This window comes from Cheilinus undulatus, linkage group 9 (genome assembly GCF_018320785.1).
Source record: "Cheilinus undulatus linkage group 9, ASM1832078v1, whole genome shotgun sequence".
NCBI classification, from domain to species: Eukaryota; Metazoa; Chordata; class Actinopteri; order Labriformes; family Labridae; genus Cheilinus; species Cheilinus undulatus.
Window position 1 is genome coordinate 21,428,665 of NC_054873.1, and position 26,643 is coordinate 21,455,307.

General features: G+C 39.0%; 2 protein-coding genes across 3 annotated transcripts in view; one reads left to right on the top strand and one right to left on the bottom strand.

Annotated features, from left to right (window-relative positions):
- The first annotated feature begins 1,243 nt into the window (after positions 1 to 1,243).
- sigirr (single immunoglobulin and toll-interleukin 1 receptor (TIR) domain) lies at positions 1,244 to 12,949 on the top strand. The gene is made up of 10 exons (XM_041796734.1): positions 1,244 to 1,494; positions 3,069 to 3,341; positions 3,558 to 3,765; positions 3,855 to 3,982; positions 4,596 to 4,736; positions 4,850 to 4,993; positions 7,049 to 7,151; positions 7,278 to 7,428; positions 8,064 to 8,241; positions 12,008 to 12,949. The coding sequence occupies exons 1-10, from the start codon at positions 1,425 to 1,427 to the stop codon at positions 12,178 to 12,180; spliced, it is 1,569 nt and encodes a 522-aa protein (XP_041652668.1). The 5' UTR covers positions 1,244 to 1,424; the 3' UTR covers positions 12,181 to 12,949.
- Positions 12,950 to 13,157: 208 nt separating this feature from the next.
- The window catches only part of pkp3a (plakophilin 3a), a 31,507-nt gene continuing 18,021 nt past the window's right edge, over positions 13,158 to 26,643 (bottom strand). For both annotated transcript variants that reach the window (XM_041796715.1, XM_041796714.1), the window contains 9 exons: positions 24,567 to 24,771; positions 20,876 to 21,050; positions 20,295 to 20,412; positions 20,038 to 20,202; positions 19,761 to 19,943; positions 19,524 to 19,677; positions 16,850 to 17,045; positions 16,617 to 16,704; positions 13,158 to 14,292 (listed from right to left, as the gene is read on the bottom strand). In XM_041796715.1, the coding sequence (XP_041652649.1) occupies positions 14,251 to 14,292; positions 16,617 to 16,704; positions 16,850 to 17,045; positions 19,524 to 19,677; positions 19,761 to 19,943; positions 20,038 to 20,202; positions 20,295 to 20,412; positions 20,876 to 21,050; positions 24,567 to 24,771 (1,326 nt within the window). In that variant the 3' untranslated portion in view covers positions 13,158 to 14,250. The remainder of the gene's footprint in view (positions 14,293 to 16,616; positions 16,705 to 16,849; positions 17,046 to 19,523; positions 19,678 to 19,760; positions 19,944 to 20,037; positions 20,203 to 20,294; positions 20,413 to 20,875; positions 21,051 to 24,566; positions 24,772 to 26,643) is intronic.

Consider the following 26,643-nt stretch of genomic DNA (forward strand, 5'->3'; position numbering starts at 1 on the left):
AAAACTAGAGGAAATAAGAAATACATGTAACACGCAGGCCTGCCCAGAATTGGGTGGGCCCCTGCAGTGAACGGGCCCTCCCCAGTTGTGACTTATTGATAATATCAATGCACGTGTATTGGAGCACTAGCATGGATGTTAGCATCCTGGCTCACAGTTCATTTTAGAGCTGAAAAGAGTGTCAAGCTATTATCTGATGTTCAAATTATTTATTCATGCCAATTTTTAACCCATTTTCATCACTGTTTCCACCAATTTAGCCACATTCATTTCCACATTAAACCCATTTTACCACTTCAAGGCAATTATTGTTATTTTTTACCCTTTTCACTTCTTAAGATGATTTTTTTTGGCACATTTACCCATGTTTTTTTGCCTTTTTAACCCATTTTTGCCACTTTTTAAGTAGTTTCAGTTTTACAGGCCAGTTTTTGCCACTTTAGCCATTTCTTTTACAACTTTAAAACCCATTCTTGCAGCTTTTATTTTTTTTTTTTGCCAGTTCTTTCACTTTCTTAACCCATATTTGTTGCTTTATCCCTTTTGCCACTTTTGCCAACTTAAACCACTTTCAATGCTTAGTTCTCCCAATTTTTTGCCACTTACAACCTATTTTGCCATTAGTAGCCATTTTTTGGACACTTTAAGCCAAATTTTGACACTCTTTTACCACTTACCTCTGCCAGTTTCTGCCACTTTTAACCCATTTTTGCCAATTTTTGCCTATATTTTGCAATTACTTAATTATTTTTCCTTTAAACTATGCACATCATGGTTAAACCATGAGGTCTGACATGACTTTCCAAATAGTTCAGAGTTGGCCTTTCACATTTTTGATATTAGCAAAAGGTAATTCTGTTTTAAGAAAATGGGTCTACGTTTCGAAAAAAAACTCTACTGTACTGCAGCACAAACAAACAAATAAAATTAATCGTTTGTTGCTTTGATAAGAGTGGTTATAATTCAGGTTAAATATAAAATATGGTTATCACAGATTAACTACAATGCACCAGGATTTTCCTGAACTCCATTTGGCTGGACACCACAAAGCGTCTCTGATTTTTTAAGCGCTATTATTGCTAATAATTACTTACATCACCAAAATCGTAAAGGGTACTTGAATGGATTAAATGCTGGTGTATCTGATTAAGTTTCCCTACATCACTTGGTTTCACTGAAACGCAGGTGAATGCTGCCTCACGTGACCCCTTTCAGCCAATAGCCGGCAGAGTTTCGTGTCTCTTCAGGTGTAGTGGATAAACCACAGAGCTGACGTCTACGTTGTCACCCCGGCGTCTCAATGTAACCAAACTACTTTATTATAAAACATATCTTTCGTTAGTTATGTAGTTTTATTGTAAATACAAACTCCTCTCTCGGATTATTGCTCACCTGAGGAAAGCGGAAGAGGGCTATTGCGGCTCATGGCTGTGATTTTAGCCGCTTTCATATTGCTGTGCTCTGTCGGATGGAGGGACACTTTCCACGCAGCAGGTAAGGAAGTTCAAACTTAGCTTAATTGTAACTGAATGATGTAAGCTTTACACTTTATTTTGTGCGCTAGATGCAAATGAACCGTATCAGCCTCCAGTTAAGTTTGTCAATGTTTGAGTTCTGTCCTCTTTAAAGTATTTGTCCCAGATGGAGGATGGTTAAAGCAGGTCAAAACACATGTGGTATCTGTGTTCAGGTCAGGGTATCTGTCACGCAGTCACATGCTGTTTCCTGGCAACATGAAGACCATACATGAGGACTTTGGACTCGGATGTGTGTCCCTGCTGTGTTTGAGAAAAATAAAACGGGGATGTGACACAGGGCCCAGACACAGCAGTCGTGTTGGTAATCTGTCGATTTCTGTCACAGTGACAATGAGCGCATGCGCTGAATATCCTGAAGAACTGGTCCGGGTTCAGCAGGACATTCCTTATTAGTTAGTTATTCAGAAACTGTCCTTGTGAGGAGAGGTTCAGCATGAAGATAGAGTCAGGAGAACAGGACTCTGCTCAGACTAAAGCGTAAACAGGTTCACCTTCAGGCACTATTAGCCTACTCTGTCCTCTCTTTGACAAAAGCTCCACAGAGTGTATGCAAACAGACTGCAGTGAACACAGACTGTATGCAAAGTGTTTTCTCAATGGAAAGCAAAGGTATTGTAATATACTGGCTTAAAGCCTGCTTTATCCATAAACATACTGTACAAAAGGAGTGCCCAGCCTAGTCATTGGAGTCCCTCAATGTTTTATCTGGAAAAAGAGGCTGCTGGCCCCTTTGTGGCATTTCAGATTTCACTTTATGATCTCCGTGCTGCATTAAAATAATTATTCCACACCAAATGATCATCTTTAATGGAAATAAATGATTCTGTATAGTATTTGTACTTTATGTCTTTTATTTAAGGATTTCACAATCACATATGTATGGTGGCCTGGAAGTGCTATACAAAATTACAAAGTCTGAAACACTTTCAAAGTTCAGTGAAAAATGTTTTACATTTTATAAAACAAATTCACATTTGCAAAACACTTTTACAAATAAAACAAATGTATGTTTTCAAATAAATGTATTTTTAAAAATCAAATACAAAATTACAGAGTCTGAATAACTTTTTCAAAGCTTGAAACACATTTACAAAATCCAATAAAAAAATACAAAGTCTAAAAAACCTGTAATAAAGACATTTTTACATGTCATGAAACAAATTTTAAATAAAAAAACTTACATTGAAATTTTAAATCTATATTTTGCAAAAACACTTTCACATAAGCTGAGACAAATTTTCAAGTTTTAGAACACTTTTACAACTTTGAAACAGATTTACAAACAACAGTATTTTACAGAAAAGGAATGTATCAATGCTGAAAGTCACCCAAGTTTCAAATTTTGTAAATGTGCTTCAGGCTTTGTAATTTTTATATCAGACTTTGTAAATGTGTTTCAAGTTTAGTAAAGGTTTTTCAGACTTTGTAATTTTATTGACTTCCAGGCCACTGTACATCTAGGACAGAAAACCTTACTTTGTTACCTAACAGGCGTAACACCATGTAAACTTCCTCTGTCTTCATTTGCAGCTCAGACTTGTGTGGATGGCTCCAGGTTCAAGGAGGAGGTGGTCTACCTGGGGCAGCAGGGGCCATTGTATCAGCTGAGGTGTCCTCTGGAGCTTCAGCCCCAGAACTTGTCTCAGCCCAAACTGAGCTGGCTGAAGGATTGCCAGCTCCTGGACCAGGAGGGGAAAACTTACCTGCAGTTTGACAGCCTCAGACTGGAAGACCAGGGGAATTACACCTGTGTGCAACAGAGTAACAGCACAGCTTCATTCACTGTGCATCTCATAATTAAAGGTGAGTATTACTGCATGTGTTTGTTTATTGAAGTCATCCCAAATTTAAACTACAGTGTTATTTGTTCCTGCTTTAGAGTTTATACAGGGGGTCGAAGAAAATACTTAGCTGCACCTGCAAGGAGGCATTTAGTTTCAGCCCTTCCTCCAGCAGCAGCAGAAATGAAGGCCTCTATTGTTCAGTGAAAACAGATAACTGCAGTATGTCTTCACACAGAGTCCCAGTGCTCCAAAGTCCCAGAGTTTAAACCCAATGGGGGCCCGACCACACTCTGGGAGACTGTGGGATCCAGTGTAAAACTGAACTGCAGTGCTCTCCTCCATTGGGACCCACAAGAGAAGCAATGTGACACCATGCTGCAGTGGAAAAAAGATGGGAAACCCCTCACCAATCACACATTTTACACACAGAATACCTCCTCCTGGTAATTTAAAGCTTTTAAAATGTCTGTCTCCTTTTTTTGACTTATAAAAAATATAAATAAGATCAAGCTGTGTTTGTCCTATCTCTCAGGTATCCTGCTGCTAGCCAGATAATGGTGAACAGTGTACTGGTGGTCACAATCACACAGCAGGATGATTTTGGGCTTTACAGCTGCACAGTGAGAAACATCTCCTCTGAATTCAGCCTGGAGGATTCAAGTAAGACACACCAACAATACACTCTGTACCTTTATAGCCTGTGCTGCACCTGGTGATGCATGTCTAAAAGTGTGTGTTGTTTCATTTTTACTTCTAACTTTTTCTAGTGAAGACTTATTGTTTACATTTTTGGTGACAGGGTAGCTACAGCAAATGCATACGGAAAAAAACATGACACTTTATAACATTTATAAATGTATGCAGAATTACACCTGGTTGTAACGATAAGGCCTGGTATGACTTATTCAAGTCACATAATTGACTTAAGAAAAAATGGGTCAGATTTGATCAATGTCTGTCTGAAGTTGGCAGTTTTGAACAGCCGACAGCTGTAGCTAACTGGTCTAGTTAACTTTTTAAAAAAGCTGATTGGCTGCTTAAGCATTCGATGTCTCTTTCCTTAAAAAACAAATGTAAGAAAACTCCCAACTGACACATGAGAAGCTGAATGACAGCCACCACCAGCTGCCTCTGTGAAGCTGAGACAAGGCAATGCTTCACTGTTTCTTCACATTCATCGCAGTCCAGTCATTATCAGTAGTTTGTAACTTCTGTCTTAATTCCTTGATTTTTCAAAAGCTAATCCTAAATCTTATTTCCTGTGCTTGTTCAGACAGCCCCAGCCACACGGCTGCTGTCGTTGCAGCCATGATCCTGCTCCTCTGCCTAGCCATAGCTGCAGTCGTGTACATCAAATGTCACCTCAACATCAAACTGTGGTACAAGAACTCTTATGGAGACTATGAACTCAATGGTAATCAATGGCTCAATGGCTCAATGGCTTCTGCTCAATTAACACAATGTTGAAATTTCTAAATATAAAAATGTAGCATCTGTTTGACAGCACTGCTGTGTTCATATCTTTAGATGGAAAATTGTACGATGCCTACATCTCCTTTGTAAACAATGACTATGACAGGAAGTTTGTCAACTTCATTCTCAAACCTCACCTGGAGAACATAAACGGCTACAAGGTGCACCTCAATGACAATGAAATCCTACCTGGCTCAGGTAAGCTCACTGTCTGTTTTATTTTGAAGGATCGGTTCAATGTATTGGGAGAAGTTTCATTCACTGTTCATTTATTAATTCATTCATTTACTTATTTTTAGTTATTAGTCCTTGCAATCCAGGGTTTTGAGATTCTGCTGTATATTATCATTGATCCTGGAACATAAGGATGAACTTTATGGATAAGTGACAGAAATGTTTGTACAATTTGAAAGCAACACTAATGAACAATACATTTTGAAACCCTTGTTATGTTACAGTCTGATGCTACAATTGTTTAAATTAATTTTTTCTCGTATCAATCTACACTCAATACCCCATAATGACAAAGTGAAAACAGAATTTTAACATTTTTTTTGCAGATCTACTGAAAATAAAAAACGGACCTATCACATTTACACAAGTATTCAGACCCTTTGCAATAACACTGAAATTTAGCTCAGGTTCCTCTTATTGCTAAAATGTTTCTACACTTTGATTAGTGTGGTAAATTAAATTGCTTGGATATGACTTGGAAAGGCACACACCTCTCTATAGAAGGCCTCACAGGCCTGATGATGCTATTAGAGCAAAAACCTAGCCACAAGGTCTCTTCCGAACTCGTCTAAGAGCTGGCTGTCTGGCCACAATGAGCAACCGGGAGAGAAAGGCCTTAGTAACAGAGTGGCCAAGAACCTGATGGTGACTCTGACTGAGCTCCAGAGATGAGACAAAGTTCCAGAAGGACAACCATCACTGCGGCCCTCCACTGATCTGGGCTAATGGCAGAGTGGCTAGTTAGACGGCTCTCCTTAGTGCAAAGCACATGAAAGGCCACTTGGAGAAACTCAGACTGTGAGAAACAAGATTCTCTAGTTTAATGAAACCAACACTGGCCTGTTTGGCCTCAATTCTAAACATTATGTCTGGAGGAAACCAGGCACCTCTCATCATCTGTCCAATGTCACCCTAACAGTGAAGCACGGTGGTAGCAGCATCATGCTGTGGGGGTGTTTTTCAGCAGCGGGGACTAGAAGACTGGTCAGGAATTAGGGAAAGCTGAATTAAGCAAAGAACAGAGATATCCTCAATGAAAACCTGTTCCACAGTCCTCAGGACCTCCAGACTGGGTCAAAGGTTCACCTTCCAACATGATAATTACCCTAAGTACACAGTAAAGACAACACAGGAGTGAACAACTCTGTGAATGTCCTAGAGCGGCCCAGTCAGAGACCTGTCTTGAAACCAATTGAACATCTCAGGAGAGACCTGAAAATGGCCGTCCACCAACGGTCTTGACTGAGCTTGAGAGGATTTGCAAAGAATGGCAGAAAGTCCCCCAGTTCAGGTGTGCAAAGCTTGTTGCATCATATTTAAAAAGACTCAAGGCTGTTATTGCTGCCAAAGGTGCTTCAACTAAGTACTGTACCTGCGAGGCTGTTGACCAGCACCAACAGGAAGTCCCATATTACACCTGTTTTAAAATCTCTTCAATGGCTCCCTGTTGTGTATTGTGTTCAGTTTAAAATCTTGGTGCTGACCTTTCGAGCCCTACATGGTCAGGCTCCTACTTACATCGCTGACTTAATTAAGCCCTACATCTCAGCTCGAAGGCTGAGGTTGTCTGGGCAGAACCTGCTGATGGTTCCACGAACTTGTTTTAAAACTTGGGGAGACCGATGTTCAAAGCCACCGCGCCTCGCCTTTGGAATGAACTTCCTTTAGACCTGCGCTCTCTGGACTCAGTGGATGCTTTCAAAAAGCACCTAAAAACATACTTTTTTCAGCAAGCATTCTAGCCCAAACTGACCCAGCATTGTGTTTGGTTGTATTTTACATTATTTATTTGACTGTATGACCGTTCTATATATGTCTGCTACTGTGAAGCACTTTGTGACTACTGTCTGTGAAAAGCGCTATACAAATAAAGTTTACCTACTTACTTACTTACTGAGTAAAAGGTCTGAATACTTATGGATCTGTAATTTTATCTAGCACTAAAATAAAACAACCCCTGTCTAATTCAAATAGAAATGCATATATTAAACTTTGCAAACCAACGTGATGTGTGTCCAGAACCTTCTGCAGAGCTTCTGATGAACATGAGTCGATCTCGGCGTCTGATCGTGTTGCTCTCTTTTGCTTATCTTGAGCAGGACTGGTGCAACAATAACTTCAGGTCAGATTCATTCAAGTGATTTTTGTATTAAGAATGGTACTATTTAAATTCACCACTTGAGGGCAGTGTTCCTCCAGCATCTACAGTGTCTCCTGATGTGTAACAGTATTGCTGTGTGTTTTTCAGACAAGGCCTCCAGCACTTGTTGGAGTTGAGTCAGAAGCCCATCCTCATTCTCTTACAAGGTCAATCCAAACGAATGAGGCCTGAGATTAAGCAGCAGCTCAGTGAGCACCAGCACTGCCTCACCATCCTCACCTGGAAACACAACTCTGTGGTATGACTCTCAGGAAAATCACTAATTTATTTAAGAAATAAAAATATTTTAGCAGCATTATTTTTCTTCTTATACAAAGGGATGGTGGTGTTAGTGTTAAGTGTAATAAGCAACAATCATTGTTAAATTCATAATAAAAACATCCTGACATATTTTTGCCAGCATTCAATGCTAAAAAACTCAGCTGCTCCTTTTCTTAACCTATGTAGGTGTGGTGCAATCTGATATGATTGACAACAAAATGCAACTTCTATCAGAACCTGATTCAAATGAAGCTAAATCCTGACTGATACACAACACATGCATATCTCCAGCTGAACCTTCAATCAGTGACAGATGCTCAGAAACTACAGCATGCAAAATAACCAAAGCTGTTTGACTCAGGCAGAGAAGTCTGTTCATGTTTGATCACTTTGTATCTCGTAAGAAGAACCAAAAAGGGTTTTAATGCCACAGCTGATGTCTGTCTTGCAACAAAAAAACATTACTTGATGCTTTGAGAATAGGGAAGTGTTTTAAACCTGATAAATCAATAGAACATTCAAAATATAATGTAAAATACATAAAATTAAGTCAGGCTTCCTCAGTTTAGATCATCTTTGTGTGATCGGTTCATGTGTGTTTTATATCCACAGACTCCTTCCTCCGTCTTCTGGAAGGAGCTGGCCCTGGCGATGCCTCGCAGGATCGTCTTCCATAGTGAGTCTGCAGGAGACCCTCAGACGATACTGCAAGATGACAAGGACCCCATGCTGACCCTCGACCCCGACTACCTGGACTGCCGCTCAGACACAGACCCTGCTGGAGATCTGGGTAAGAGACAACAGAGACAGTACCGGGATGATAGCATTAAACTCATTTGCAACTGACAGATAAAATATTTATGGTGCTGTATCCTGTACTCATGAAGATGAATGTTGTCTGCGCAACATACTGAGGCAAGCAGGCTCTTGTTTAACAGTCATCTTGTACTGACTCATCCAAAGATGTAAATGCTTGTTAACAGCTTGGCACTTCTTGTTTTTTTTTTTTTTATCTCACTAGAGGCAGGATATATAAAGTTATTACCTGCATTCATGTCTCAACCTGATCTAGTAAAATTCTGCTGTTAGTGACCTAGTTTAAAACAAATACCATGGACCCAAGTGTGGTTTATTTCAAGTCTCAGTTCCAGGAAACCACAACACAGGATGAGAAAGCACATAATTTCTGGGATATTCTAGATGTACCAGAAAATCTTTCTTGTAATGTGTAGCACTGCATTTGTTTTGTTACCCTCAGAGAATGACATGTAGATCAGTAAGACTGGCTGTGTGAAAGTGATCTGCAGATAATGCTTATAAAATCAGTTCACAAGCCCGTCTTTGCAGTTTAATATTTGACAGCTTTATCTGTCATTCATTAAACTAGCTTAAAAACAGAGGGCTGTAGGATGATTCTGTTTGCCTCTATCCGTCATTTCTGGGCTTTGTATGTCCATCCTGGCCATTCTTGTGAACGCTATATCCACGGATGGAAGGTAACTAATTATACTTTTACACAAATGACTGTAATTGAGGTTTTTTTGGGTACTTGTACTTTTTGTAATCAATACCTTTACCTCTATTTTAGTAAGTTACAACAAGAACAGCTGTACTTTTACTCAAGTGTAATACTCTTGTACTTTTTCCACCTCTGTTGACTGTACAGTAGCACATAGTGAGAGAATGATTCCATATCACATCCTAAAACAGCAAAAACTGTGTTGATATTTCAATGTTAAACATTTCCAAGAATGTATTTTTATTCCAGTCTGAGTGAAATGGTCTTCAGTGTCGGAGTCATTTGACAATGTCAATCCACCAGTGTTAGCTCAACTCAGGCATCAAACTGATCCAAGCACTGGCTGCTGGGTTTTCAAATTTGGGGGATGTGTGGGCAGAGTTCCCCATCATGCCCTTTAGCATGATGAGTGATTATGTGTCTAGTTGTGTTCAGTGATCCCTGCTGGGGTTGTTTTGGTCGTATTTCTGGTGGATTGTTGTTATTTTTGATGTGAGACACGAGTTCTTGCCAGTGACTTTAGGAGCCTATTTATGGTTGCATTATGCTTACTTTTCACTAGTATGCATTGCCTGATGGATTTTTCTGATTCTTGTGGGGATTGTTGACAGGCCAGGGACACATATTTTTGCTAGAAAAACCTGAAAAAGTGTATTTTGCATAATATGGGACCTTTAAGTCAACTTTATCCAGAGTAACTGACCAGGCCAGAGTTTTTTTTCTTCAGTCTTCTTCAGTACTTTAGTTCTGTAAAATGCCCGTTTTTTTTTTTTTTTTGGAATTTGCACAAATGTCTATGCTGGCTGAAGGATAAACCGCTTAATTTTTGGATATCAAAGGTCAAGATCATTAAGAATCATGTTAATTCATAACTTATGAGGTTTCCAAGAATCATACCACTCCATAGTTTGCCACAGCCTCCCTTTTTCACCCAGCACTGTCCAGGGATTATATACCCTGCAGGCATTTAACTTCTAGGCAGTAGTTCCAGTTCTCCCTTATTCTTTCCAACTAGACAGGCCAGATAGACTGTTTCATATAGCAATTGCATGGGATATGTATTTTACATCCATCTGGGAACAGCTCATCTGAAGTGTTTGGGAGGGGCAGAACATTTAAGAAAATTCTCATAGGGTGACTAGACGAACGCTCTGTCCATCACAATCATCGTGGGCCGATCAATGCAACTAGAAATGGTGACGAAGTGAGCACGCCCAGCTCTGGTAAGCTTTAAAAAACATATCTTTGGCCAAGAAAAGCTTCCAGTGCATCTCTTTGCTCTTCTATAAATAAAGAAATGATCTCCAGTTGTGATAAAAACAGCAGCTGTAGCTTCATCCTTGCATATCACTTCACTGGTGGCAGCCATTGTTTACATGTTTGCAGTCCAACTAAACCACGCCTGTAGCTACCATGTCTTTCTCCACAAACAATGCTGATTGGTTCAGTCAATTTTCAGACCAGGCACAAATGTTTCAAAATTTTTTTCTTAGGAATATGTACAGAATGACTAAAGGCATAAACTCATTTATCTGTGTTTAAAAAACCTCAGCAACAAGAAGTTCAAAAAGAAAGGAAACAACACCACAATAAGTCTGAAGAAGTTAAAATAAACACTAAAACAGTGGGGTTTGTGCAGGAATGTGTTTAAGATATCCCAATAGACTGAGACTGAGGATACTGTGCAGTCAACAGGATGAAAGTAACTGAGTGTGTGACAGAGATAATAATCTAGTCTGTGTTGTGCAGAACAGTCAGATGAAGAGGCTTTAGTATAATATAATAAGTGACTATCAGGCCAGACAGACTGTATTGAAATGAAAGGGTAAGCTGAGGCCTTTCTGACTTCTTGTGGTCTGTGGATTTGGTTCTGATGGGCTGCAGCCTCCCGCCAGAGGGGAGAGTCTCAAAGAGTTTTTGTCAGGAGAATAAGAGGTCACAATATTCGCAGCAATCATCGGCATCTTGGAGACATTCTTGTCATGGACAGATGACAGATTTTAGCCATTCATCTTCTTCAAAGAGCACGTGAAAAGCTGTTTTGGCAGTGGCATTTAGATTTTAATGAAGGAGATGAGGAGAGACTAAACAATACAGTGTAGGAGAGCATTATCATTGTCTGTGGTGGGCTGAATTTCCTCAGCTGCTGCAGGAAGTACATCCTCTCCTGTTTATCCTCCTGCTTACAGTTTTTAAACTAGGCTAGCTAACTGGCTGCTGGCTGTAAGTTAACAATGAAGATACTTAAGACATGAAAACAAGTTTTAAAAAGTTTTTATAAATGCCAAATTTCTCCTTTAATAAGGCCAAGCTATAATAGATCCAATTCAGTCAAAAATCAAGTTTGACCACAACTTGAGTTAATATTAAAGCCATGCTATACATTTTTACAAAATTCAAAACTCTTCAAACAGCTTGTCTGCAACAAGAAACAGGGAAGTGTGTACTGTTATACATTCTTATAGGAAGTATTCACCCCCTTTGATTTTTTCCCCCTTTTTATTGATTTATAAATCAGTCATGGTCAATATAGTTTGGTTTTTTAACCAAAAAAAAAACTCTTCAATGTCAGAATAAAAAAGTTTTCTACAAAGTAATGTCAATTAAATAAAAATATGTAATGTAAAATCATTGACAGCAGCCCCTTGAAATGACTAATCTAATTCAAGAGAGGTCCAGCCAGTTGGTGCTAGTAGTCTCACAGTTAGTAAGGATGAGACCAAAATGGTTCTTTTGCCATCAGACAACACACCATCCCTACTGTGTAGAATGCTGGTGGCAGCATCATGCTGTAAGGATGCTTCTCAGCAGCTGGCCTAAGAAGGCTAGTAAAGGTAGAAGATAAAATGAATGCGGCAAAATAAAGGAAATTCCTGGAGGACAATCTTATTCAGTCTTCAAGAGAACTACAGCTTGGGAGAAGGTTTGTTTTCCTGCAAGACAATGACCTGAAGCATACAGCGAAGCTACACAGCAATGGTTTAAGACAACAAGGTTAATGTTCTTCTCATTCTCATCTTTTTTGTTGTTGTTTCAGGTCTCCGGCTCCCTGTGTACAAATCTCTGGCGTGTAGAGCTCCTGTCCTCCCTCCAGCTCCCATCAACACTGCTGAGCCCAAACCACCAGACATAGACGTGTCTGACCTGGGATCACGAAACTATGGAGCCCGCTCAGATTTCTACTGCCTGGTCACTGAGGAGGACATCTAATCCACACTCCACTAACAGCTGTTGATCCCTGAAAAAAATAACATCCACATCAGGTTGCTATTTAGCAATACCATATATATCTCTGTGCCAATGTTTATTTTGTTTTTATAAAGTGTGTTGTTACAATCAAAGTGTTCTCTTGTTACCAAAAAAAAAAAAAAAGATTTTTGGATGTTTTGTAATTGTAAATGTAGTGTAAAATATTTTAAAAGAAATTGTACAATCGCTGGCGTTGGGCCAAAACCTTCTATCTCCAAAATCACAACAGAAAAACGTGCTATTTTGCAAATAATTTAACACTGACTGTTGATAGTCAGCATCTTTTTAACACTTATTGACCCACTGAAAGATGTAAAGGATGGCCAGTAGCACTGATTTATGGAAAAAAAAATTTAAGTCATAAAAACAAAGAGATACGAGGTTTTGGCCAGACGTTAGCGATATCTGAAATAAAATAATTGTGACCATTGGGAAATGTGCGAATACAGACAATTTTATTGTCATTTGGAGAAAAGCTGTGTCTCCAGCAGAGGGCAGAATTGTGCCATAGAGGAGAGAGGAATTTCTGATTTTAAGCAACATTTCCTATTTCAAAGACTGTCATCTCAGAGAATTGGTAAATGTAAAAAGGCGAATGTATAATAGTTTAATAATCCATATCTTTGTGTTTGCACAGCCATAGCTGAAACAACTCATGATTGTCAAAGCGTGGAGGTTTTCCTGTGCCTAACAACACAACAATTAGGCTAATAAACGATGATTGAATATCTGTCTTTGTCTCTGATCTGTGTTTTCATGGAGCGATAATTACCTGAAATGAAATAAGAGGCTAAGCAAGGATGCAGCAGGGAAGGTCTTGTATTGTTCCCGTCTGAGCAGGAGCAAATATGTAAGCAGGGTGTGGCAGACATTTTACCATGGCAGTGTCAGTGTGTTTCAGCACACACTTGAGAAAAGCTTCCAACATGAGATAACACTTCCACATTTGTCTCTTTATTAAAAGAAAAAAACATACAGATGATGCATCTGCCTGTATACAACTATGAACAGTCTTTTCAAACACCCACAAAACTCCCCATTAAGTCCACAGAGCAGAAATATGTACAATTCAAGGTCTTTCTGTTTAAAACATGACAGTAAAGTGTTAACCTAGTCAAGGCCTTGATCTTAAAAGTGATAAATTGTGTTATTGCTTTATTATGAACGGATTAAAAGACCTGAAGTATTGAACAAATATTAGGACTGTATCATTTAACCCATGTGTTTAATATTCACACCATTTATTAAAACAGACAAACAGCAGATGACGGCATGTTAAAGAAAATAATCATACAATGGCAGTCATCAAACAAAGGCACCACAAATGTTAACATCGGCGTTTCCTGTATGAGATTTTACAAGTTTGTAAAGCAAAGTTAACTTTGAAGGCACGGTCATAATCCCCACAGTCATAAATCTATATATGGACAGATTTAAGTAGAAAGTGTTTCTTTGAATCTCTTCTGGATTACATTCAATTATAACTATATTATAATTCAGACTCATTTATAAACATATATTCATCCAATATATATCTTATCAAATATAAAGTACATTGCTACTGTAAAAAAAACAGAATTTCTGTGTAGAATAAAAAGCAGTATTTACAAAGGTGCAGTGAGTACTACTCTGCATTTATGCTGTTAATGAAGCACAGCAGTGAGAAGATAAGGCACTAAAGTTCATCAACAGTTTCAAACAGCTTTAGTTTGATCTGAATAAAAGTTGCTGTGACAGACAAGAAATCCCTGATTCCACACGAAAACAAACAGTGTTCAAACAAAGAGTCCATGCATAAGGTGCACACATCAGAGTCCATTGATCCACCTTTCTCGTAATGTCCTCAGTTCTACAAATATCCAGGAAGTCCTTCTCCATCATTCCTTCTTCCATCTGTTCTACATCCATGCTCCCATCTCAAAGTGTGGTAGATACATGTGAATTTATCATTTTTGAATAGTATGAAGAGCTAATTTAATCCAACATCTGAAAGGATTTCTTCTGCATGGGTGCTGGTAGAGAGTGGCTGATTTAGATTGTCATATCTGCGAAATCCTGTTTCGTAAACCCTTTCTGTAAACACAAAGAAAAAAACATTATTACAACAGAGTAAGGACACAGCAAATGGGATTGTGTAAGTACTTATTGAAAAACTAATATTGTACATCATGAGTGTCAAGTTAAAGCTCCCTTCACTTTGGAATTTGACCTGAATTTGTGACCTTAGAGTTCACAATGCAAACCATTTCAGAGCTGTCTAACTCTCTGCTTTAAAGCTTTTTGTACAGCTCTACATATTTTATTGCAGGGTCTACGACGGTGGTTTACCCATCTGAGAATCAAATTCAAAAACTTGTGTGCAGAACAAGCTTTAATGCATTTTTTCTTTTGTCAGGACTTGTTCATTAGGAAATAAGCTGAGCGCCGCACCCTTGGGAGGGGCAAGTCATGATTTGCAAAAAAACAGGCAGTGTAACTACCTGCTCACGCCCTGAGCAGGGACGCACACCTGAACATGGCTGGGTGTGAGTGTTGATAGAGCAGCAGTGTGAACAGTCAGAGATATATGGGTTGTTAACATATGCCGCCCAAATGACGAGGGACTTGCAGAGGGAGAGGAATGTGAGTCTTCACACACAGACGGTATCTCATCCACTCTCACTCTTTTCACGCTCAGGCACACACACAGATAAATCAAGAAGAAGGAGGGGCACAATAAAGGAGAGATTTTCCACTGAGCTTGGACTTTAGTGTGCTTGTGCTTGTTGTTCTTGACTCTTTGTCGCCAGGTAACTTTTGGAAAAGAAGATTTATGAAAGGCTTTCGACTGAAGACATGCTTCACCATGGTCTTTTTAAATCATTTTGTAAAATGCAGGTAAAATAAATGACTGAAGCAAGTTGACAAAAGAGGCTTAGAGGTGTTGCTTCTTGCAGGTAGAAGTTAGAGCTCCTGCAGGGGCTTTTTAGAAAATGAAAGATGATTGCTCTCTTTGACCTACAAAAACACACAACAGTCAAAGAGAACATTGATTAATTCAGTTTTTATAGCCTGTTTACGGTTGGGCTTGAACAACCTTTATTTTTGCATTTTTTGAACAAAAAGATCCACTATGAGCTACTTAGAAGTCTTAAAATTAAATAGGACAACTTTTTTGTCAGGAAATGCTACTTAAAAATGTGCAAGACAAGATCAGCCAAGACAGTCTGGCTGCAGACTGTGCACCTGAGACACTGTTTATCGCAGAACAAAAGTACACACTAAAACTTTTGAAGGGCTAAGCTAGGATTGGCATACCAAAATTTAAAAGTCAAAAACCTGACCTTCAACACCTGATTACAAAATTTCTAATAAAGCAGGGAAAAAGTCTGCCTACAGGGAGAAAGCTTGTCCTCCATGACAACACTTTACTGCAGAAAGTTTAGCTTACATAGCTCTGTCAGCTGCATAAGCTACGTAGATAGAGCTATGTAGCTAACAACGTCAAAGCTAAGCTCACAAACCAGCTACATAAAAGCATATCTATGTTACCAGTTTAGCAAGGTTAGCTTTAGCCATGTTAAAGCTCCCAACGCTAAAGCTCACAATGCTAAAGCTCACACTGCTGAAGCTCACGTTGCTAAAGCTAACTTAGCAATAGATAATGTAGCTATGTAGCTTAGGGTAATATCCCAAAGAAGCTATGTGAGCTACATAGGTACATTATTTACGTAGCTAAATAAGCTGTAGCTATATTTGCTAAAGCTCATGTTGCTAAAGCTAACACACCTTCATTGGCTTTTGTAATAACTGTAATTGCGCAGCTAGCGTAGCAATGTTAGCTTTAGCTAAAGCTAATGAAGCTACACTGTTCATGTAACAACTTCTGAAACGGGTCTATACATCATTTAATTTTCAGAGTAGACCTCTGACCCTTTACTCTGGTTTATTTATGAACTGTACCAACTTTATTTATGATATGTAATTTTCTACTGCATTTCTACAATTAAATCATGTCAACAACTGTCTTCATGTTTTGTTTGCTTCCTGCTACAATGCAATTTGTTGCTGGCTATTTAAACTTTTTGTTTCATTCTTCTTGATTTCAGTATTAATTCTAGATCTCATGTCTTACTTTAGATAAGATTAAGGATTCATTTGATCTATATTTTGTGTTTTTTTTATATGATCTTTATGAAAAGTTATAACAAACAAATTGCCACTTGTAAGATTAATGAGGTGCTCTGAATTCAACTGAACATTCAGAACCTGAGAAACTTCTTAACTAAACTTCTCTCTAGCATTTAAACAGATGGCATGAACATTTAAATACTAAACAGGAAAATACACTTCTTAAGTAAGCAGTGTCTATTTTATTTGGATGCTCTATTATCTTTTAGATTCTTTATGTCACTTACATCTCTGTATTGTTTGTGCAGTTTCTTGTACTGGAACATGTTGCTGAGAACTGTGGCTGCTGCTCTAGATGCTTTTATCTTCCCAGAGCTAAAAAAAAAAAAAAAAAAAAAAAAAAAAAAGATTTATCCAAGTTTAATACTTGTTACAAATAAAACAGTGTACAAAGATGCTGTTTTTTGTAATATTCAACATCAGTGATGGAGTATGAAAATTAAGTCCACAGACGTCTCACCTGCTGTCGTGTGAATTCTTGATTCCAACCAGTTTAGGCAGTCCTTCAAAGAAGGCAATGTCTCGTGCAGCTAAAGAAGTGCCGGTCACCAGGTTATTGAGAACTCCACAGATGTTGACCACCACCTCGCTGGACGGCTCCTTCTGGTGTCCGTCTGTAGGCAGCTTGTTCACGAGGTGTTGGATCACTGAAGTGGCTAGAAAAAACAACAGTATTGTTAGCATCATATAATTAAAACTCACTTTAGATATTAACTACTCAAAAATCTTCTTTGAGTTCAAATTTTTTGCTAAATTTTAATAAAGTTTTTACTGATTTTATGTATTTCATCTACTGTCATTTTATTGTTTTTTTTTAATTATTGTGATCTTCATAATAACAGATCTCGGGCATCTAAATCTTTCTTAGTAAATTATCTAATACCAGAAAGTAACATGATTAAATTTTTTTTTTAAACTGAAATATGTAAATATGAATATGTAGGTTTAAATGAATAAGCTCCTCACAGTCATATTAAATCTCATTTACCATGAGAGACTGGCTGTGGTGGTGGGGTTGCTGCCATCTTTAGTTCTAATTTTCTTAGCCCCCCCAAACCAAGGCTGAATCAAACTTTGTTTGAAAGCCTTACTCTAAATCTGGATTCTCTGAATTCCTTTCTAACTTAGTCCTTATCACCAATTAAATAATTACCGAAGGGGACTTTAACATCCCAGTCGATGTTAAAATGATAGCCATAGCATTACTTTCATGTCATTATAAGACTCAACTGGCTTCACACAGGGTGTTAATAAACCTACTAGGGTGGTCTAGGTGCAGTTGAAACTAGTTTTACCCTTGACCTCGTTCTAGCATATGGCCCAGAGATCAATAATTGAGCAGTTTACCTAGATAATCCTCTTATATCTGATCATTTCCTGATTACTTTCAATATCACCCTGCTAGATCTCACAACACGACAAAGTACTATGTTCTGTAGAAGCTTAACTGATAGGGCTGAGGAAGCAGTTCTAGCTGCTTTAAATTTGTTATCTTGTTATAATCCAGAGTTGAGTTCCCAGTCAGGTTTAAGGGTTTGTTCTTATCAATTAAACTGGATTTTGTTGCCTTAAGTGTGCATTTTTGCTGCTACTTTTTTTTTTGTAATTTTCCACCCTATCATGGACAGGAAATGGCTAAGGTTTTGGATGTCAGATCCCACAGAGAAACTTTAAAAAACAACCAGAAGTCAAGCTGAACAGACTTCAGAACATCAGTCAGTGTCAGAGAGATGCTATTTGTTTCTCATACAGTATTACAGCCTATGTGATTATCAAAGCTGTTCCAGTGACCTCTGGTTTTGTGTGGTCACAAAAAACAAGAAATTCCACAGAAAACCCGTATCTCTGTTTATTCTGATCACATTGCAGTGATATAGGGAAAAACTATGACAAGAATCTTTGGTCAAAACCTGTTAAAACTGATGTAACAGAAGAAAAATGTTTACTATTCTTTAGAGATAAAAGTGTGCGACTTAACCCCCACTTGAGTTTGAGACGTAAAGATCCTGCAAAGGAACTAAAGAGCAGTTTATGTGGTAAAACTGAAGGCACATCAAAACAGAAAGTCACAGAAAACACTGTTACTTATGCAACACTGTTAAGGGCTAACTAATTATCAGGGCCTTTGAAAGGCAACAGTTTCAGTGAACTCTGGTGTTTGGTCAAAAAAAAAGACAGGAAATACCACAGACAGTCCATATCTCTGTTTTCTCTAATCAAGTTGCACTAGTATAAAAGGTTGTACTCCTGCATTTTGGTCCAGTTTAATGAAAAAACATCTCATATTTTTCCGTGTTGTTAGGTTTGTTGTAAACCTTTTTAAAGTGATGTAACAATCTAAAGTGTGGCTAAAATAAACCAATTATCTCATCTAAATTTGAATGAATTCCTAGTTATTCCTAACCTGACACGCCAGATGGATTTGTTTCACATATCCATCTGGGAAAGCTTTAATAGGAAACGTTTGGGAAAGGACAGAGGCTTTTAAAAAAACTCGGAGTGTGATTGGATAAACGTTCTGTCACATCTCTATGGGCCAATCAGAGCAACAAAACATGCGACGTAACCGCTATCGAGCTGCACGTGCGCAGCTTCCCAGGAGTAATGTGAAAAATGGCGACCAAAGACATGTTAGTACACAACTTCTGTCGTTTTAGAAAAGAAAACAACTCACTGCTGTTCTTTGTTCTTCTTTTAACATAGAAATGTCACAAGTTCTGATAAAACTGGTGCTTTAGCAGCATCCAAGCTAAGCTCTTCCGCCAATCGCACCAGCCTCTTATTGCTTCCTGTTTATGTCATGACTGCGCTGCACCTGAAAGTACTGCTCCTCATCGCTGATTGGTCCTGTCACTTTTTAACCAGGCCCAAATGGTTCAGATGGGAGCTTTGCAAGATGGATTCACCAGTGAGAAACAAAGAAAAGGGCGTATCCATCTGCTTTGCAAGGTTAAGTTATTCCTATTTGCAGATAAGTTTCTGAATTGCTCACCCAAATTTTTAAGCTTTGAAAATATGAATTGAAACCAAGCCAATTCCAGCTTATATTGTGAAATATTTCTATTTTTAGGCCTGCTCATTAACAGGATACCCAGAGGCATCACATTATTTCAAACTAAAATAAAAAGACTTACCCATGGACTCCTTGTTAGTGGCATGGCGGGACAAGTTTCGGAGGAAGCCTGTTAGAGATCGCAGCTCCAGATCACGCTCAGTACGCAGGCGGTCCATGACTACGGGCTGCACACGGTCCTGCTCCAGAGCCACCCGGCTCAAAACAGATGCCCACTGTAGGAAAAATAGAGAGAGAGACTCTCAAGACTACTGAAAGTGATTGATTTTACAGGAAAGCAGATGGATAAGCTGCATACCCTCTTGTCCCCAGCGGTGATGTTCTGCAGTGCTCCAGCGGCTGCCTCACGGGTGGTGGAGTTGATCTCACAATCACGCAGCAAACGGGTGTACAGACTCACAATCTGCGGGTGCCACAGCCACTCCACACCCTTTGGCACTCGGGCGACCTCAGAGAAAGTGAGCAGACTGTGGTTCTTTTGCTGTCAGGGGGGAGGAAGACAAAAAAAAAGCAGTGTTAAGACAGCCTAATACAAGCACACCAAACGCTTAAACGTGAATCTGACATGTGCCTACATTTTTGGCCTTTCTGCTCTGAGGTGTGAAGCAGCCAATGGCTTCACCCATTCCTGAATCTTGGTCTCTGGTTGGTCCTTCCAGGCGCATCATGGCAGACGGAGGCATCTCACTGTATAGCTGGTAGGAGAGGTTCCTCAGGACACATGCTGCATTTTCCACACCCTAGAAAAAACAAACATTCAGACAGATAAATACACAACACTGGAGCAGTAACAGCTGCTTTGATCCAGCTCCTGCTAGGCCTCCTCCCTCACCTTGTCTTCTGCCTTGTTGTCATCGAGGGAGAGCTTGATGTAGCTCACCAGAGACTCCACCAGGCCGTGTGTTTCTCTCATCTGCTGACGGGTCTTCTCACTCACAGAGCTCAGATTCCTGAGCACACAGAGGGAGTGAGAGGTCAGAGTGATTTCATTTTAGAGTCAGTCAAAAGGAAGCATGCGTGTCATTACTTTGACCAGATGGTGCAAATAAGAGCAGTGTGGGAGGGTGTTTCCACTTTAGGCACTGTGTTGCAGCAATACGCCATTGAGGGAGAATTTTGTAAGACAAATAACACACCAATGGAAATATTTTACCGATGATAAATAAGTGTAAGATAAAACCACTAGTTTTAGCAAAAATGAGCACAACTGGAGGCTGAAGAGACTTAAACTACAGTGTAAAAGTGATGGGTGTGGTAAAAGCTTCCGTAGCTTTCAGTTGATGCAAGAGCTGGAATCTCCTGACAGAACAAGTTCCCAACATGTAAATAAGAGAAAAAGCAGATGCCTATGTAGCAGACAGAAATGCACTCTAACAACGGAGCATGTTTCAACAACAGATAAGTGAAGGGCACCTGAGGCATCCTGTAGTGTTGTAGAAGATTTCAGCCTCAGACGGGGACTGCTGCATGTAGTCTGCTTCCCCTCCGCCTGACTGAGGAATCAGGATCTTGTCAGTGAGCTCATGAAGCGTCTCACGGGCCAATTTGTCCTTCAGGTTGTCTTTGGATGAAAGGTTCCAGAGGATACCTACACAAATACACAAACACTGTTAAAACTTCCCTTCTCGTGCTTTACAGGAAGCTTAAATTGAGGAAATGGTTTCACATTTATGGAAAGAGAAGATCCGATCCATTCAGGGTGAAGTTACAGACATCAGTTTAGCTTAGCTTAGCATAAAATTTGTAAACAAAGCTTAAAGCTATTCTGACTTGTCCAAAGTAAACAGAAAACAACTCTTTGTAAGGGAAAAGCTAAATTTAAACATTTACGTTGGTAAGTTAAATCTGTATGAAACATTAGAAAAAAGGAAAAAAAAAAATAATCGAAGGCTCTGGGGGCCTGGTATTTCTTGACTGGGTAGTAGATCTGTCACAGTACCAGACTAAAACTTTAAACCAAACCAGTACAAATTAAATAATACCCGTTTTGATTCCTATACAACAAAAAATACTTTTTTTTTTAACTTTGCATTTATAGGCATTTTAAAACAGAGCACTGGCAACACATCAAATCCCGAGAAAAACAAAGCAAATACAAACGACAAGCGTTCATGAGGTCATGGACTGAACAGTAAATATGAATGGCATTTTTTCACAGTTTTCGCTCCCACTCCTTTTTGGAGCTGTTTAGTGTGGGTTGGGCTCTAAAAGATGTAACAGTTTAACTATTCTTATAAAGAGGCCATCAGTAGGCCACCTTTCTAAAACAAATACTTTGTGATTGCCTTTTTGATAGTGCTAGCAGGATCTTCAGGAAGTTAACATCATCTCTATTAAGTCCATCAAGGAAATGTGCGAGGCAGGGGGAGGAAACCCTGAATTTTTGGGGTGATTGTTGGCCAAAGGTGCTGACAGAATTAAAACACATGTCCATGAACAACCATGAATGACCAAAAATCTTAAGCTATTTCCTGCACTGTCTAAATTGCTCAAATACACTCACAAGTATTTCTGTAATTCAAAAAGTGTCACCTCCTCTGCTCTGTCTGTTCCTTAAAAAGATAAATGTAACTTTTTGTCTAGTAATCGACGTCGGTATTTGCCCCCCTGTGAACTGGAATATACAACAGCTGCTCTCTATTTTGGTTGCAGCAGCTTTGGGTCAAAAATATGACTGGAGATGTTAAATTTTTTAAAGCATTAGTACTTTTTGTACTATCCATCAGCTTAAGTGCTGCAGGGGAAAAAACACAAGCTTCTATGTTTGGAGTCCTTGTGTTAAGCTAAGCTAACCTGCAGCTGCCTTTAGTTTCATTTAGCGTGCAGACATTATAGAGATATTAGTCGACTTACTTTGAGGAAAGAGAGCAAAATAAGTTCATTTTGCAAATTGTTGAATTATTCTAGAAAGGATAACATTGTTATACAGGAACTGAAAATCTACCCAAATATATTTAAAGGGGATGTTTCTGTAGTAATCTGCACATTTATTTGAGTATTAGTATTATCTACCAGCCTACATCGTGTAAAAAAAGCCAACCCAGTCCTTTGTGTGTGGTCTGCATATGCCTGAAAACAAGGAATCTGTCCTTGTGACATCCAAATATGTCTTTACAATGATATCTGCCCTTCACCTGACATTTCCACCCAAGACCGCCCATAAGGGGGGACAAAGGGGAGAGCTTTCTGGGGCCCAGCCAAATGGGGGACCATGGAGGTCAGCAAAATCCTGATCCGTTGGAAAGATAAGCTGTGATAAGCTGTGTAACCATATTTTATTTTTAACCTGAATAATAATTCCTTTATCAGAGCAACAGAAATATTTTTATGTATTAATGCTGTAGTACTATGTAGCCTTTTCAAGATGCAAAAAATCTTTTTTATTGGTAATGTTCACAATGTGGATGGGCTTATAGAACCAAATTATTAGGAAAATAATGTCAGACAGCAGGATGCTGGAAAATAATAGAGAAGAAGCTGTGATAACTTTAGTGGAAAATGATTAAATGATTAAAACAACACAGAAATGGGCTGCAAGTAGAAAAAAGTTATAAGTTGTCACGAGTCTTAAAGTCTTGAAAAAGGGGTGAAAACAAATTGGAGAAAGAAAAAAAAGTGTTCAAATTGGCCAAAAAAATTGGTTGAAAGTGGCAAAAAAGTGGTAAAAATGGATTTAAAAAGATTAAAAGTGTCAGAAATGGGTTTTAAAAGTGGTAACAAGGTGTTTAAAAGTAGCACTTATTGAACAAATAAGACCCAAAAACACACTGACACACTTTTCAGCTCCAAAATGAGATAACGATTATCCAGGATGTAAGCATCAATGCTACTGATCCAACACACATGCATTGACCGTAAATGAAGTCCAACGGGGAGGGCCCATTAATTGGGTTTTGCAGGGTCCCAGCCAATTCTGTGGGCAGGTCTGTCTCCCCCAATAAATCTCCATCCACGGTCATGGAAGCACACAGTTGTGCTCTTGTCAGCACATCCCGCAGGAGAGAAAGGGACGGGGTGAAAAGGAGCACATTTGCATTAAAGATGCATAAACCAAAGTCAAGTGTTCTGAACAAGGCTATTTAGAGCTGGTTTATACAGGGTCAAAAACCCCAAGTGCTTGATCCATGTTACAGTCTGACCAAAGCACAGCACAGATTTTTCATTTAGACCACAGGAAACTGTGCTCAAAGGTAGAAAATGGCTATGAAACATCACCTTTTCAACCTTCAAGACAGAAAAGTTAAAATGGTATTAAAGTTTTAAGCATAAGTTGGAGCTCTGAGGGAAAGATAAGACTCCTTTGTTACATTTTGGCAAATTCCCCAGAAAAAAAAAAGGTGCACAGGTAGATAAACTCTGCTGCTCAGCTCTCTTATCTATCACTGACATGAATATACAGCTATTTCACAGATAGTAATCAAGGTGTAACAGCTCAAAGCAAAGACTGACAAGGCCTCCACTCATAAAAGGGAGCGGCAGATATACTGTTAGTCCACAGGCCCAGACAACTCCCACACACTCCTCTTCACACACCCTATAGGACTACAGCTCAACCCTGCATACATGGTTCACACTCAGACACGCCAATCTTCACACACTCTAGGGTTAAGTTGCAACATCTTTCTCTGAATATCCAGTTAGAGTTGAATTGATGAGAACATATGACAGGCAGTTTTGCTGAAGTCGGATATTTGTGAGTGATGACAGCAGATGAACTTATGGGAAAGTTAGAGAGCTGCAGGGTTGCAAGGCTGAGTTCACAGGAAACAGTAACACTTTGCTTAAACACAGAACCAGGATTTTTATATGCCAAAAAGAATATCATTTTCTGCCAGTAAATGCCTGGAAAGTGGATTCTTATGAAAGATTTTAGTTACAGTAAGCGAATGTTCTATTTCCTTGGTGTGGAAAAATATCAACTTTAAAGTCTACTGATACTGAAAGAACTCCAAGGGCACCAATGTAATAACTTTAGTATCCAAGTTTTTCTTTATCTGCTCTTCATTTTCCACCTGAGGCAACTGTCCAATACCAGCTGTCTGAGATCAGATCTGCTTGTTGTGTCATGTCATAATTTCAATAACTGCGATTGGGATTTTCCTACCTGTGATGTTTTTGCGCAGCTCGTCATCATTCTCCTTCAGCGCCTCCACAAGCTGTGGGATGCCGCCCTCCTCGATGAGGGCCACCTTGTTGTCCATGTTCTCATAGATGAGGTTGCGTGTGGCGCCGGTGGCAAAACGCTGCACTTCCTGGTTTTCAGAGTTGAAAAGATTCACCAGCTCGCCAATTCCCTTCAGGCGACGCACCTAGAGACAAGGGCGGAAAAATCAGCATTGGATGTTTGTATCCTTTATTGCATGTTTTGGTGATAAAGGAATTCAAAACTTATTATTTCTATTTTAAGCATTTTTTCGCATGGATTAAAGCTCCTACATGTAGCCCATACTACACTAGAGAATTTTGCATATCTTCAATCATTCCAGTAACCTGACACGCCAGATGGATTTGTTTTACATATCATCTGGGAAAGCTTCAATAGAAAATGTTTGGGAAAAGGCAAAGGCTTTGAAAAAAAACTCGGAGTGTGATAGGGTGAATGTTTTGTCTGTCACATCTCCACCGGCCAATCAGAGCAACAAAACACGTGATGTAGCAACTATTGAGCAGCAGCTGCTGAGAATAACGCGAAACATGACGACTGTAGACATGTACATACTCGACTTTTGTCGTTTTTGAAAAGAAAACAACTCACTGCTGTTCTTTGTTCTTCTTTTAACGAAGAAATTTCATCAAGCTCTGATAAAACTGGTGCTTTAGCAGCATCCACGCTAATCTCTTCCACCATAATTGCACCGGCCTCTTGTTGCTGCTTGCTTGCATCTCAACTGCCCCTCATCACTGATTGGTCCTGTCACTTTCTAACCAGGCCCAAATGGTTCAGATAGGAGCTTTGAAAGATGGATTTGCCAGTGAAAAACAAGGAAAGGGCATATCCATCTGCTTTGCAAGGTTATCATTCTAGCCTTTGTTTGTAGAAAAATGGTTGCAGTCTTAAATCGTTTATTTAGGCTTTTTAAAGATTATTTTGACATGAAAGCTGAAGACAGACATGCACCAAACTGTGCTTGGATTAGTTATTAATCCTGTGACTGTGTTGAGGACATGAACTCTATAAATGTGTGGCAAGCTAAACCAGTTCCCGTATTTAAGCATTTTTCTATACTAGTAGAGGAGGTTGCCAAATTCTAAGACTGAAATAAAAACATTTAATCATTCAGAAATGTATTTTGTCTATAGACTGTATGAACTAAGGTTGTAATGTCTGTGAGGCAACGCAAATGTATGCAAAACTCTCACCTCTAATATAACAACATGCATATTGTGAAATAAAAATCAGCCCTGTACAGCTCTTACCAATAAAAAATGAGCTATAGGCTATGCTCACAACACACTTAAAGTGACCCAAATCTGATTTTTTGCTCATACACAACTCCTATATAATTTTTTTGACAGTGTAAACAGCGCAAGTCACATCGAATCGGACATTTTTCAGATCCGATTCAGACCACTTTCGTATGTGGTCATATCTGATATTCGACTGCAGTGTGAACAAGCCAAAGAAAAAAACCTGATCCAAGCAAAAGATTAGAATTTAGCACTGGAGCCTGCAGTGTGAAAATAGCTTTAAAGTCCCAAACAGTTTTTGAATCAGCCTGTAAACATGATTATTTCTGCTGTTAAATATGAATATATTATATGGGACCTAATGTGGTTTTCTTTGCTTTAGCAGCCAGCCTCCGGTGGACAACCAGTAAACTGCAGTTTTTCACAATTCTGCATTGGCTTCCATTTTCAACACCATAGCTAGCTTTTTTCTTTTGCCTTTTTATGAGGATCAGAAGAAAGATTAAAGTATGATATCTGCATGATAAACATTTCGAAGATACAATTTTGTTACCTTTTGACAGAGCCAGGTAAGCTTTTATGCTAGTTTGCTCTCTGCTAGGCCAATGCCAGTTTGCATAGGAATTTACAGCTTGATGTAGATTATATAGACAATAAAATAGTGTCATTATTCTCATCTAAAGATGGCGTAGACAGAGAAAGTGGAAGAAATGTTTATTGCTCCAAATATACTATTCTTTCTATTTCTTTGAATAAATAGCTTTCAGCATCAC